At 42.0% G+C, this 14,220-nt stretch overlaps 1 protein-coding gene across 3 annotated transcripts in view; it reads right to left on the bottom strand.

Moving 5' to 3' along the window:
- SPEN (spen family transcriptional repressor) overlaps positions 1-14,012 on the bottom strand; it is a 91,844-nt gene extending 77,832 nt beyond the window's left edge. For all 3 annotated transcript variants that reach the window (XM_084962852.1, XM_021095393.2, XM_084962851.1), the window contains exon 1: positions 13,691-14,012. Coding sequence is in view for 2 of the 3 variants with exons in the window: in XM_021095393.2 (XP_020951052.2) it covers positions 13,691-13,773 (83 nt within the window). In the remaining variant the exon portion in view is untranslated. The remainder of the gene's footprint in view (positions 1-13,690) is intronic.
- Between the last annotated feature and the right edge of the window lie 208 nt (positions 14,013-14,220).

The raw sequence follows: 14,220 nt of genomic DNA, 5'->3' as shown, positions 1-14,220 counted from the left end.
AAAATTAATTGCAATATAATTTAAAACTACTTGGGAGTTACCACTGTGACAGAGTGGGTTAACGATCTTGGATTCATCCCTGGTCCAGGAACTCCCATATGCTTTGAGTGGGGTCAAAAAGGAAAAAAACAAATACAAATACAAATACCAAAAAAAAAAAAAAAAAAAACAAATACAAAAAAAAAAAAAAAAATACCTGAAACTTTACAAATGCCACTTAAGTTCCATATTCTTTTGGGAAGGGAAGGCTATTTCTGACTGAAGAGCATAGCTGACTAGCAGAATGATTCATCTGAAATGAACTGATACACTACTGTTTTGTATGATGGCTATACATTATTTCTCTTAAGCTCTTTTATAATCCAACATTTATACTTTTTAAAAAAGCTTCACAACAATTCAGTGACCTTTATGCATTATGAAGGATGACAGCTATAACAAGATTTCCAAACTAAAAAAATCTTAGAAACCTTATACTCCAACCCATTCAATTTATGGGAGAAAATAAATGTACACACTTTAGATAATGTGTTACTGAGGAGTTAAAAGTGTCTTATTTTGTCTTATTTTATATATAGCATCACAAACTAATTGAATTTTAGGCACTCTCTATAAAGTGAGATTTCTGCAAATTTTGTTCTCTTTGATTAAAGCTGGACCCACCTATAATAGAAATCAGTATCTATTATGACATTTAATTCTAATACTGGATATGTTCGAAGTTCATTTCACTGAAAGAATTCAAGCTGACTAAAAGGAACAACCTTAAAAGTCTAAACAACTCATGATTTCTAGGATAAAACTGAGGGGGAGGAAGGATATAAAAACAGAAAAAAAAAAAATCCCCACAAGAACAGTAGTTCTAGGGAGTTCCCATCGTGGCTCAGCAGTTAATGACCCCTATCGATGAGGAGGTGGATTCCATCCCGGGCCTCCCTCAGTGGGTTAAGGATCTGGCATTGGTGTAGCTGTGGTGTAGGCGGGCAGCTATAGCTCCAATTTGACCTAGCCAGGGAACCTCCATATGCCAAAGGAGTGGCCCTAAAAAGACAAAAAATAGAAAGAAAAACAGCAGTTCTAATCATGTAAGTTTACAATGAGGAGGGGGGTAAAGAATCAAGCTATTCATAGGACACTATCTTTGCTTGTTTTCTAGCCAGTGTTTTGGTGATTCTTAACTTTTTAACCTCAACCTTTTTATGTCAAAGCTAAAATCAGTACTTAAATATACTGCCAGCCTTCTATTCTTACCCTAATGGTTTGTCTAAACCAGTGTTTCTTAAACTTGTTTCCCCAACTACTTTGACAGCCTGGTGAAACCTATAAATCCTTTCTCAGAATATTACTAAATAAAATAAAATGTACAGAATTACAAAGAAACCAATCATATTGAAATACAATTATCAAATATTTAAAAATAAGTCCACATGTGAACATACAGGAAATAGAGAGAAAAAAGATAATGTTAATATATACCACCAGACAAGAATGCAATCAGCAAAACACTGTGAGAAACTCTACAAAATAATCAGCCTGGTTTCCAACAAATTAAACTGTAAGGATAGGTTCCATTGCTTAGGCTGGTTGAAGCACCTGTCTAATAAACTATAAGGAGAGAGAGAAATTAAAAACTATGAACTAGGAGTTCCCGTCATGGCGCAGTGGTTAACGAATCCAACTAGGAACCATGAGGTTGCGGGTTCGGTCCCTGCCCTTGCTCAGTGGGTTAACGATCCGGCGTTGCCGTGAGCTGTGGTGTAGGTTGCAGACGCGGCTCGGATCCTGCGTTGCTGTGGCTCTGGCATAGGCCGGTGGCTACAGCTCCGATTCAACCCCTAGCCTGGGAACCTCCATATGCCGTGGGAGCGGCCCAAGAAATAGCAACAACAACAACAACAGCAACAAAAGGCAAAAAAAAAAAAAAAAAAAAAAAAAACTATGAACTAAAAAAGACTTAAATAGTCTAAATGTTCACCAATAAATAAAGAAATTATGGTTATCTTGACTGTGGTGGTAGTGATTACAAGGACTACTGCATTACTCAAAATTTAACAAACTCAACATCTGAAATAGATACATTTTATTGTATGCAAATTATACCTCAATAAATTGTTTAAAATACATACTGTGTACCTTATTTAGAGCCTGAGTTTTAAAAAATTCTGAAAACAGGAGCTCCCGTTGTGGCTCAGCGGTTAAGGAATCCGACTTGGAACCATAATGTTGCATGTTCCATCCCTGGCCTTACTCAGTGGGTTAAGGATCCAGCATTGCTGAGAGCTGTGGTGTAGTTCACAGACACAGCTCAGATCCCAGCATTGCTGTGGCTGTGGTGCAGGCCAGCAACTGTAGCTCCAATTAGACCCCTAGCCTTGGAATCTCTATATGCTGCAGATGCAGCCCTAGAAAAGACAAAAAGACAAAAAAAAAAAAAAAAAGAAAGAAAGAAAGGAAAAAAAATTCAGAAAACAACTATAAACTTGAGTACTGACTGCGTATTTGAAATAGGGATATGCCACAACACTGCCATCTTTTTTTTTTTTTTTTTTTGCTTTTTAGGGCCACACTTGCAGCATATGGAGGTTCCCAGGCTAGGGATCAAATCAGAGCTACAGCCGCCAGCCTATACCACATCCACAGCAAGCCAGATCTGAGCCATGTCTGCGACCTACACCACAGCCCACAGCAACACCGGATCCTTAACCTACAGATGGAAGACAGGGATCAAACCCACAACCTTATGGTTCCTAGTCGGATTAATTTTCGCTGTGCCACAAAGGGAACTATTGTTGTCTATCTTTAAACAGTTCTTATCTTCTAGAGATCAACACTGAAATATTTATGGATTAAATAAGATGTCTTGGATCTACTTCAAAATAATACCATATATTGTAGGGATTGTGCAAAGGAACAAAAGGTTCTTAACTTTTTAAGGAACCCTTTGGACAGTGGCCAAGAGTACTGTAGGAGGAGGAGAAAAAGAAAGCTGAGCGTAGCCACTCTAGTAAGAGCAACCATGGAAAGCAGTATGGAGGTTCCTCCCATTCCTCAAAAAATTAAAAACAGGATTACCATATTCCACCTCTGGGTATATAACCAAAGAAAATGAAAACACTATTGAAAAGATATATGCATGCCCACGTTCCCTGCAGCATTTTATTCATCAAAGTCAAGGCATGGAAACAATCTGTGTCCATCAACTGATGGATAAAGAAGATGCAGCACATGTAGCACGTGCGTGTGTAATAACAGCACACTATTCAGGCATAAAAAGAAGGAAATCTTGCCATCTGCAACATGCATAGACCTTGAGGGCATTATGCTAAGTGAAGTAAGTCAGAGAAAGACAAATACCATATGATCTCACTTCTATATGTGGAATCTTACAAAAACTCACTGATAGAACAGATTGATGGTTGGGAGTGGGGTGGGGAGATGGGTGGGAGGAAAGGGCTCAAAAGATACACACTTCCAGTTATAAAATGAACTAACTTATTGGGATATAATGTACAGCACAGTGACAACAGTTAATAATAATGTATAGCATATGTGAAAGTTCCTAAGAGAATACATCTTAAAAGTCCTCATCACAGGAATTCCCACTGTGGTGCAATAGGATCAGCATTGTCTCTGCAATGCCAAGACACAGGTTTGATTCCCAGCCTGGCACAGTGGGTTAAAGGATCCAGCATCGCCACAGCTGCAGCATAGGTTGCAACAGCAGCTCGGATCTGATCCCTGGCCTTGGAACTCCATATGCAGAAGGGCGGCCAAAAAGAAGTCCTCATCACAAGGGGGAAAAAAATGGGCTTTTTTGGAAATATACATGTTAAAGAATATTAACTAGACTTATTATGGTGGTCAGTTTTGCAATATATACAAATATTGAATCATTATGTTGTATACCTGAAATCAGTAAAACCTTATATGTCAATTATACTTTAATTAACAATTCAATTAATTAAAATCTAAAATTTAAAACTTATTTGAAATTAATTTTAAAATTTTTAAGTTAAAACAAAAAAAGGAGTTCCCATTATGGCCCAGTGGTAATGAACCAAACTAGTATCCATGCAGACACAGGCGGGTTCTATCCCTGGCCTTTCTCAGTGAGTTAAGGATCCAGCATTGCCATGAGCTGTTGTGTAGGTCACAGACGCAGCTCAGATGCCGAGTTGCTGTGGTTGTGGTGTAGGCCAGCAGCTGCAGTTCCAAATCAATCCCTAGGCTGGGAACTTCCATATGCCAAGGGTGTGGCTCTAAAAAAACAAACAAACAAGCAAACAAGCAAATAAGGCTGAGGTCAATAAGGTTTGGCGGGGAGTTCCCGTCGTGGCGCAGTGGTTAACGAATCCAACTAGGAACCATGAGGTTGCGGGTTCGGTCCCTGCCCTTGCTCAGTGGGTTAACGATCCGGCGTTGCCGTGAGCTGTGGTGTAGGTTGCAGACGCGGCTCGGATCCCGCGTTGCTGTGGCTCTGGCGTAGGCCGGTGGCTACAGCTCCGATTCAACCCCTAGCCTGGGAACCTCCATATGCCGCGGGAGCGGCCCAAGAAATAGCAACAACAACAACAACAAAAAAGACAAAAAGACCAAAAAAAAAAATAAGGTTTGGCGGAAAGTAAGGTCAGGGTAAAATTTTGCTGAGACACCACACAAAATGAGTGACTGACACCCATATAAATGGAACAATAATGATACCTAGCATTATTTCTAAAAAATAAATTCCCTTCTCACTACCTCCTCTTCTCAGTGAATCAGCATTTAATAAAGCTCAGCCTGATCCTGTGATTAACCTCATGTCACAATGTCAGCAGTGGAAGTAGAACCAAAACTAAAATTTTACAAGTAGGGCAGCTCTAAATTTGCTTACAAGTGACACCAGAGGCAGGTAATTCATTCATCCAGAAGTTGTCTCCTATGAGAGAAAAAAGTGAAGGCAAAACATGCAAGTCACTTCCAGCCCCACCTTCCTTTCCTTGCTTTGCCTTCCAATCGCCCAATATTGATGTTTAAAGAGAATAAAGAGGTGTGATTCCATGAAGAGATGGCAGGGGCAAGGTGCCCAAAGGTGGGGGAGGCAGAGTGGATAGAATATTAGTTACACTGAGAATGTAACTAGACAAATAAGTAAATATATTAAGCATAATGGGAGTCAGGTTTCTCATTGTCTGAGAAGGAATTTATAAACATGGAAAAGGGGAGATTAGAAAGAAACTTCATGTACTAAGACATCTGTGAACGTAGTTTTAACATATATGATAAGCATTATATAAAAAAATAAATGTATGAGGTAAAGCATGCACACACACGCTTTACTTTAGAGATAAGCAATGGGGTCCTACTGTATAGCACAGGGAACTATATCCAGTCTCATGGGATAGACTATGATGGAAGATAATATAAGAAAAGGAAGGTGTGTATATATGTGCTTGCGTGCGTGTGTGTGTGTGATTGGGTCACTTTGCTGTACAGCGGAAATTAGCACATTATTAATCAACTATGATTTAATTTTTTTGGGGGGGGTTGGTTTTTTTGGGGTTTTTTTTTTTTTGTCTTTTTGCTACTTCTTGGGCCGCTCCCTCGGCATATGGAGATTCCCAGACTAGGGGTCAGATCGGAGCTGTAGCCTCCGGCCTACGCCAGAGCTACAGCAACGTGAGATCCAAGCCGCGTCTGCAACCTACACCACAACTCACGGCAACGCCGGATCGTCAACCCACTGAGCAAGGGCAGGGACCAAACCCGCAACCTCATGGTTCCTAGTCGGATTCGTTAACCACTGCGCCACGACGGGAACTCCTTTTTTTGGTTTTTTTGTTTGTTTGTTTGTTTTTATAATTTAATTTTTAATTAAATAAAATATATGATGTAGAGGTATACGTATATACGTGTAAATATATATATGTACATGTGTACATAAACAATACACATCTTTGCTCTCCAGCAATGGACAAACTGTGTACCCAGATTTTGGTTTCTAAATGCCATTCTGCACTACAAGGAGCCAGAGCTTCTTGGAGAAATGGCTGATTCCAGGACTGGGGAAGGAAAAATACAGGATGAGTTTCTGTTGTGCCAGAAATCAAGAAATGCTTAAAAGAACAATGGAAAGATATCAAAAGGACAGAGTAGCCAGTTTGAAGGAGCTCCTACTGGTCAAATCTAGAATGATTTGGGTATCAAAAGAAGCCCTGGACTAAAACCCACTGAGGAGTTCCCTCATGGTACAATGGGTTAAGGATTTGACGTTGTCACTGCAGCAGCTCAGATCACTGCTGTAGCACAGGTTCAATTCCTGGCCTGGGAACTTCTGCATGCACAGGCATGGCCAAAAAAGGAAAATAAATTGAAAAAAAAAAAAAAAGTATACGTGTGTGTCTGTGTGGAAAGTTCCTGCCTACAGCAGGAACTTCTTCAATATACTTAGAAGAAATCATACTAATAGATTATCATAGCAGTACATAATACAGTAAAGGGTTATCAATGGATGCTAAGGCTGGTGGGCTTAGGGCTGCTGATGGAGGAGACTATCAGTGTAATATTGGAATATCTCCCCATAAAATGCTCATCAAATAAAAAGGGGGAGATGGTGAAGACACTAACTTGATTAGGTGATCAAAATTAACATCACCAGTGGTGGGGTGGATTCATACTGTGTGCCTCCTTATATAATACTCTGCTGAAAAAGCACAGTATCATTTCTGTGGTATTCCTGCCAAGAATGTATGACCTGATCTGGCAATGAGGTCATACTGGACAGTGTGGGTCAAGGGTCAGCCTGCAGAATGAAAGAACTCAGCTCTTTAAGACTATCAGGCACATGAGAATTAGATGAGACATGACAACCAAAGGCAATTCATGGTACTGGCTAGGATCCTGGACCAAAAAGGAAAGGGGGACATTGTTGGGATGGTTAGCATCATTTGAATGAGGTCTATGGATTGGGTAACAGTGTTGTACCAATGTTGATTTCCTGGCTGAGAAGACTGTACAGTGCAATGGAGGAGAGTGTCCTTGCTTGGGGGAGGTATACACCAGAAAGTTTTCAGGTGAAAGGGTATCATGCCAGAAAAAGACAAAAGAAGGTAATGAAGCAAACATGGCAAAATATTAACAACTGAGGAATCTGGATGAAGGGAATGTGGGAGTTCTTTGTACTTTTCCTGAACTAATTCAAATAAATTTCAAAAATAAACACAGCAAGAAGTGGATCTTGGTGTGTGGACAGGTCTTCTTTCCTGTGTATCAAATGCTATCTTTTCAAAGAAGCCTTCCTCATCACTCCCAACCCCATTACTCTCCATCCCCTCCTTTGCTTTATTTTTTCTCATAAGGCAGAATTAGGCCCATGGTTGATGGTCACTGGTGCTGAGTATTGGGTACATGGGATTCATTTACTATTCTACTTCTATGTTAAGTTCACAGTTCTCCAAGGTAGAATTTTAAAAGTATATCCACCACACATATTGATCATATGATAAATATGTGTCTTTATTAATGCATCAAATAAAGTATTTAGCAGTAGGTCTAATAGCTACTGTAATTTCCAAGTTGTAATGAGCATAAACAAGTTATCTGCACCGACTATAATGTAAAATATGAAAATACATCTGATTGGTGCTGATGGTGAAATTATCACAGGTACTACTCATACTACCACACCGGTACTACGATGACACTGTAATCTTATAATTGAAGGAAATACTAAATTCGGTTACGAGGTTAGTGAAAATATATTTTTCTATTCAAATTTTTATGTACCTCCTCCTAAATTCTATTTTTTTCCTCCAAAATTCTAAATGGTAATAGTTTTCTTTGAAGATTTTAACATCTTTTTGATATAATAAAATAAGTTTTTAAAACCTTTTATCTTTTAATCCAAAGTGACAATTTGGCGGCGGGGGGGGGGGGGGGGGGGGCAACACCTGCAGGCATATGGAAGTTCCCTGGCTAGGGGTCGAATCAGAGCTGCAGCTGCTGGCCAACACTACAGCCACAGAAACACCAGATCCAAGCTGAATTGGCAATACCTCAGCTCTTGGCAATGCCGGATCCTCAACCCACTGAGCAAGGCCAGGGATCAAACCCACATCCTCATGGATACTAGTCAGGTTCGTTACCACTGGGCCTCGTTGGGAGCTCAAAAATGTTTTTAAGTAATTACAAAAATCCTAGTTTTTAAATCAAAGGAATAAAATGACAGGATGAAAATTTTTTAAAAAAATCACTCAGAGTTCATTTTAAGAATTTTAAAAATTATAAATGTGTTCTACATGATAATACATATACTATGTATGAACACTGTAAGAATATAACAAAATCAACACACAGTATAAACAGAAAAATCTTCATTTCTTTTGTCATTGTAACCGAAACTCAGCATCTAATACAAAGATACAAAAATACACACATACTCCTACAGTTTAATGCTGGACTAAAAATTTAGCACCAAGTATATAACACAAGCAATAACAGTGTTTTCCATTGAATCTTCCCACAAATATTCCTTAACTATAAAAAGTAGAATAGTTCTTATATAATAAGATGTTTAGACATGCTAGATTTCAATTCATCCTCATACTCGAAATGAAATTGTAAGTAAATCCAAGAATTCAGTAAATTTATGTTAGGGTTTTACAGAGACCTTCCATCATGAGTTTTTTAAAATGTTTATAATTTTCAACCTGGCAGACAGAGACACATGGAAGGAGGAAAAAAATCTGAATATCTCAATATACTTATCCCAAGAACATCTTTTCAATGCAAAGCATATTTCCACATACTAAAAGCAATTAGACAGCACACAAAATTATATAATTTCTAATAAACTGATTAAACATTCTAATTGGTTTTCGCAACAATATGCTATTTCAAAATATGAGTAGCTATAACACAAATAATGAAGAAATAAAAATAAAACAAACAGTAAGGTTAGAAAAAAGTTACTGTTACTGTATTTAGTCTCCTTATTCAGCAGACTAATATATACCTGTTTCAAGATGATGAACAACATTTATTTTAAATCATCCAATAACGACACTCAGGAGCACAATTTTAATAAATACATACACTCAAGGTATTTTCAGACTATAAAATATTTACTCTAAATACGGCGGACTAGTTAACTACAGCTCAAATCCTAGAAATTCTTAAAAGTAAAAGCAAAACAAAATATAGTCCCCAACTGGAATATGCTAGTTTTCATGAAATGTTTCAGGTTTTTTTTCTTTTAAATTTAGGCAAAATTTCAAACTAAAGGGAAAGTGAGACTTGGAAGACTAGCTGGAAAAACTTTCACAGTGCCACTATCTCTGCAACTTCTACCTAAGTCTTCCCAAAGCATTAGTGCTCACAGGATTAAAAAACGTTTACCAAATCAAACGTGAAATCTTTTTATATGCATACCCGAACAATACAACACCTAAGCAATCAAGAGTCTACAAGAAAGGTAGCTGGAAAAAGGTGCCCTCTACACAAGTCAAACATTCTTTCTGGCACCAAGCCCTACGTTTTCCTCCAATCTGCCAGAGGCATTCTAACTCAGGAAGTAAAACACATTTCAAGCATTCTGAATTAATTTTTTAATGCTATTTCTCAAGATAACTATAAAATTATTTTATTTATTTTTTAAATGTGCAAAAGCCTGCCATGCAAATAGATATTCAAAATTATAACATTCAAAATCAGAGGAGTTTTTTCATAGACACTGGCTCAGCTCAAAAGAATAAACGATGTAGCAGTGATGCAGGCTAGGGTGAGTCAAATTTGTTTAAGACTAAAAATATCTCTAGCAATAGAGTATTGTAAGGACAAGGAAACTCTACCACAATACTTTATATTGTGTCCCAGAAGTAAAAGCTATCCAAATTCATGTAACATAACATACATATATCCCAGCTATTTAAACTCAGGAAAACCACAAGGATTAGACATTTAAAATTAGCCCACCCCCCAAATTTTTTTAAATAGGTTCCATTCTTTGACAAAATTTTTCATGAGCTGCTACCTTGCTCAACCTCTGCATGATCTTCGATTTATTCTCTAAAACTAGAGAATAAATGGGAAGAACCTGAGTATGTGATTGACTTCAAACCTGAAAATAAAATACAGAGAATTTTATGTTCTTTAAAGGGTTTACTCATTCTAATTCTGGGAATCGCCTTTGCACATACCTCTCTTCCTCTAACAACTAAGACAGCAACCAATTGTTGTATAACTCCTCCCTTCTCCCTCCAAACCAGCTAACACACCATACAAAGGAAAGGCCTTTCTCTATTGTGCAAATTCAGTCCCTGCAAAGGATCTTTGTTAACTAAAATGTGATTCAGAAATACTCATTTAATTCTTTTCAATCTGCATACTGAATGATATTAAAATAATGAACACAATAGATTATTCTTATTGCAAGAAGGTAAAGCCAAATTTTGAAAATGTTCTGATTACATTTTAAAGGTTTGGTCTTTCCATGGCACAGAGGGAAAAAAAAGCCAAATCAGCAAGCTTCTCTCAATCTATTTTCTACTAAAAACACTAATCAAAATATAAATAAAAGAACTGGCTCCACCATTCCCCATCCCAAAATGCCTCTAAACTGCCCTGCACCCAAAGCCGTCTCTTTTAGTCATTTTTGTAAAACCCAAACATTTACTAAAAAAGCCTAATGGCTGTTACCGAGAACATTCATTTGGAAAACATTTTATATAATGTATTCCCAGTGTACACCTCTTAATCCTGTAAAACAGTTATTAGTTAATGTTGAAATCAGCTAGGGAAAAGACTAAAAGTAGGCACTTTAACCTCAGTTTTAATGTAGGTATTGCATGGTTTTTCTCATTCTGATTTCTACAAGACCTCAGAAGTGAATATTCTTAAATTTTCTCACTGCTATCATTCTGGTACAACTGCCTCTTTATCCCTTTCACTTAAATTATTCAGACTGAGTGAGTTTCCCTCCCAGCAGCAATTACACATTTTACATTTTCTACAATAATGACAAAAGACCTTGAATTTCCAAAATCCATTTAGCTCCACAGCTGGATCAGCAAGAACATTTCCTGTACACGTTTAACACGTTTGGTTAAATAAGCCAAAAATAGAGATTACCTGTAGGGCTGAGGGCGGAAAGGGGAGGATGGGAACTGGGATTCCCAGGGTCGGGGTAAAGGGGACATTTTTCTCTGTAAACCTTTTTACACTCTTTAAACCACTAAGACTGAATTATCTGTTCAAAGTACTAAGTAAAACTTGTTTAAAAAATTTTAAATCGCTTTTAAAATAAAGGACTTTCAGGGACACTCGGTCTGCTTAGTTTTAAAATAATCTGCTTTTATGAACAGCATCTGCTTCTTCTGCTCTCCAATAGGTAACACACTCCTTTAAATGCACTCGTGAGCAATGTGCCAGCTAAGCCCTCTTTAATACAGTAACGTTCCTCCAGACCGCCGCTTTCCAAGGCAGCTCGCATCCTCCGCCCGCTTCTCCCTCTGTGCATTCTGAGATCTGCTCTGCCGATTCCCACATAAAGTGGCTCCTGGCCGCCATTTTAGAAAGTCATTCACACAAGCCGGACGGCAGCACCATCCACTTAAAAAACCTGCCAAAACTCCCTCGAATGATTTCCTCTTTCCTCTCTAACTCCGCATCTTGCAGAGGGGTCAAACTCCCCGCGACAGGCATACAACGTCTCTAGAATCTGCATAATGAAAAATGACACGTCTGGCCACAGAACACTGAGGGGGCAAAGCAAATGCTGAAATGCACGTGTTTGCACGTCCGTGCCTACGAATTTCCCAGGCAGAGACCTACAGAGAAAGTCCACAAGGAGATAAAAGTGAGCACATCTAAGTGGCTTTTCCAGTTCAATAACCTGCGCCTAAATTATTTTTCCACCGAAACACTTTAAATATGGGGCCCCTATATGGGGTAAGGGGTGGAGCAGCGCCAGGGAGAGAGTTCCCATATGTTTCCCCACTGAGCTCGAGATCTTCCCTTTGTCACAGGGGACAGAGGCGAGTTTCTGCTCCTGCCTTCCCTCTCCCTGGTTTCTCAGCACAACGTAGTAAACACCAGGAGTCCCTGGGAGCGCGCCTCCCCAGCCCCGCCGAGGACAGCTTCGGCGGGTTATGAATGGCCTCACTATTCCCGGCTCCTTTTCACACGCGGACACGCGCAGACGCGCGCTCCAGCAGTGAAGATTTAATACCCCAGTAACAGCAACCACCAACAGAATCAATGATCCTCCATTTGAAAGAGCGGAGCTCCGCTGTCGCTGCTTCCATTTCCTTATCCAAGCTGCTCAAGAGCAAGCGACGCAATCTATTTTTCCCATGGTGACTCACTAATAAGGGCGCTCCATAGTTTCCTTCACTCAGTAGATAGTAAGAGGAATTAAGAGTAAACCAAACTTAAAACCTTCAGAGGTCTTGATTATCGGAAGAAACAGTAATTTTCGAGGACACTGACAGATTTGCTACAGTCCTTCTCCTTTTACACCGGTGTAAGTAAACCGCCGTTTTCGGTATTTCACATTGAGAGAGGGCTCTATCGGCTATGGCACACATAGATTCCACAAAATAAAAACAATGCTAAAAGCTACTAAATAGGTAAAATGTATCAAGAACGCTTATTCCCACTATCGCGTGAACAAATATGAATATATATATATATATATATATATATATATTCTGGGAAGAAGCTTTTTAAAAGATCTACATCTTCTAGTCTAAGCTTGCATTTTTAAAACCACTGATTAAGGGATTCTGGGCGGGAGGGAAACGCCGTCCTTTTAAAGAAGGCTCCTCGCAGTGAACGCCGGCGCGGCAGCGGCAGCGGAGACCGCGAGGCTGGCGAGCGCCGGCGAGGCGGGGACCCTGCTGCAGGAGGTGGCTCTTCCAGCGCAAACACTCAGTCCCCACCAGCCTCCTGGCCCAGAGACCCCAGCGGGCTGGAGGAAGGCAGGCGAAAGAGCCCAAACAGACGCACCAACTTATTTTCAGACACCATCCTCCACCCAACCCCGCAAAAACAAGGGTAAAAACCAAAACGCTGGCGTTGGCCGTTTCCAATTAGTTTCTAGGTCTGTAAACCTTCCGTGAGAGATCCCTAGAGTCCAGTAGTGTCTCAGCACTTCCGAGATGTCCCTGCATCACCTACCCAGACTTCTGTTTTTGCATAACCTTTCCTCTCACACAAAACCCTCTCTAGGTCAGACATGTCCACGCGTCCGCAGGGCGAGGAGCGGGAGTTGCTGCGGGACTCCGGAGTTGCCCGGCCCGGGGCGGGGTAGGGGTTCGGGTCCCAGCCCGCCGGCGGCTCGGTTCCACAGTGTTGGCCGGGCCGGCGCGGGCAGCCGCTTGGAGCCCGGGCAGCGGCGCGCAAGGACGCGACCCCACCGCCGCCTCGCCAGCCTGAGGGCACCCTCCCGGAGCCGGCTTCGCAGAGGCCGAGCCACAGCCGCCTCCTTATCGGGAAGGGGGACGGAGGCAGCCGGGCCCGCTCTGCCGCCGCCGAGGCCCAACGCCGCGACGCGGGCCGAGCGGCGTCCAGGCAGCCGCGCGCTCCCCGCACCGGTCCGTGGGTCTGGCCCGGGTCCCCTCACCAGTTCCGCGCACGGGGAGGGGCGGGCAACGGGCCGGAGGGGCATTAGCGTCCGAGGAGAGAGCGCGGCCCGGGGCCTCGTGTCACTCACCGTTTGAAGTGCTCGATGATCTTCTCTTCCCGCACATTCTCTGGTAAGTTGCCCACCCAGAGGTGTCTGGTTTCCCGGACCATGCTGGGCGGTGTGCCGGCGACCGCTGGTGCGGGTTCCCCCTCGCCGGCTTCGTACGAGCCCGTCAGCGCCGGGAGGCGGGCGCCGAGGCGGCGGCGGCGGCGGCTGCGGCGGTGGCGTCGGCAGCGGCGGCGGCTCCTCCGGCTCCCCCCCGTGCAGAGACCATCCCTCTCCCCCAGGTTCTGACTCTCGGGCCTCGCAGCTCGGCTCTGCCGCCACCACACACCCGAAGCCGACCCTCGCGCTCCGGCGGCGCATGCGCCCGGGCCGCGGCGGGCGGGGGAGCGGGGAGGAGGGGCGAGCGGGACCCAGGCGGCAGCGACTACGACGGAGCTGGCGCTGTGGCAGCCGGACGCTTCCCACCGGCGCGCGCGGCCCGCCCCCCTCACCGCGGGCGCGCGCGCGTCGGCCCGACCGCCGGCTGAGGCCGAGTCACCGAGTTCCTCCCA

This window comes from Sus scrofa, chromosome 6 (genome assembly GCF_054392235.1).
Source record: "Sus scrofa isolate SSC_HxYL_T2T_F1_AM1 chromosome 6, Sscrofa_HxYL_maternal_Yorkshire_Landrace_v2.0, whole genome shotgun sequence".
Taxonomy (NCBI): domain Eukaryota; kingdom Metazoa; phylum Chordata; class Mammalia; order Artiodactyla; family Suidae; genus Sus; species Sus scrofa.
The sequence above is the reverse complement of the archived record's forward strand: the minus strand, read 5'-3'. Positions and strand labels throughout refer to the sequence as shown.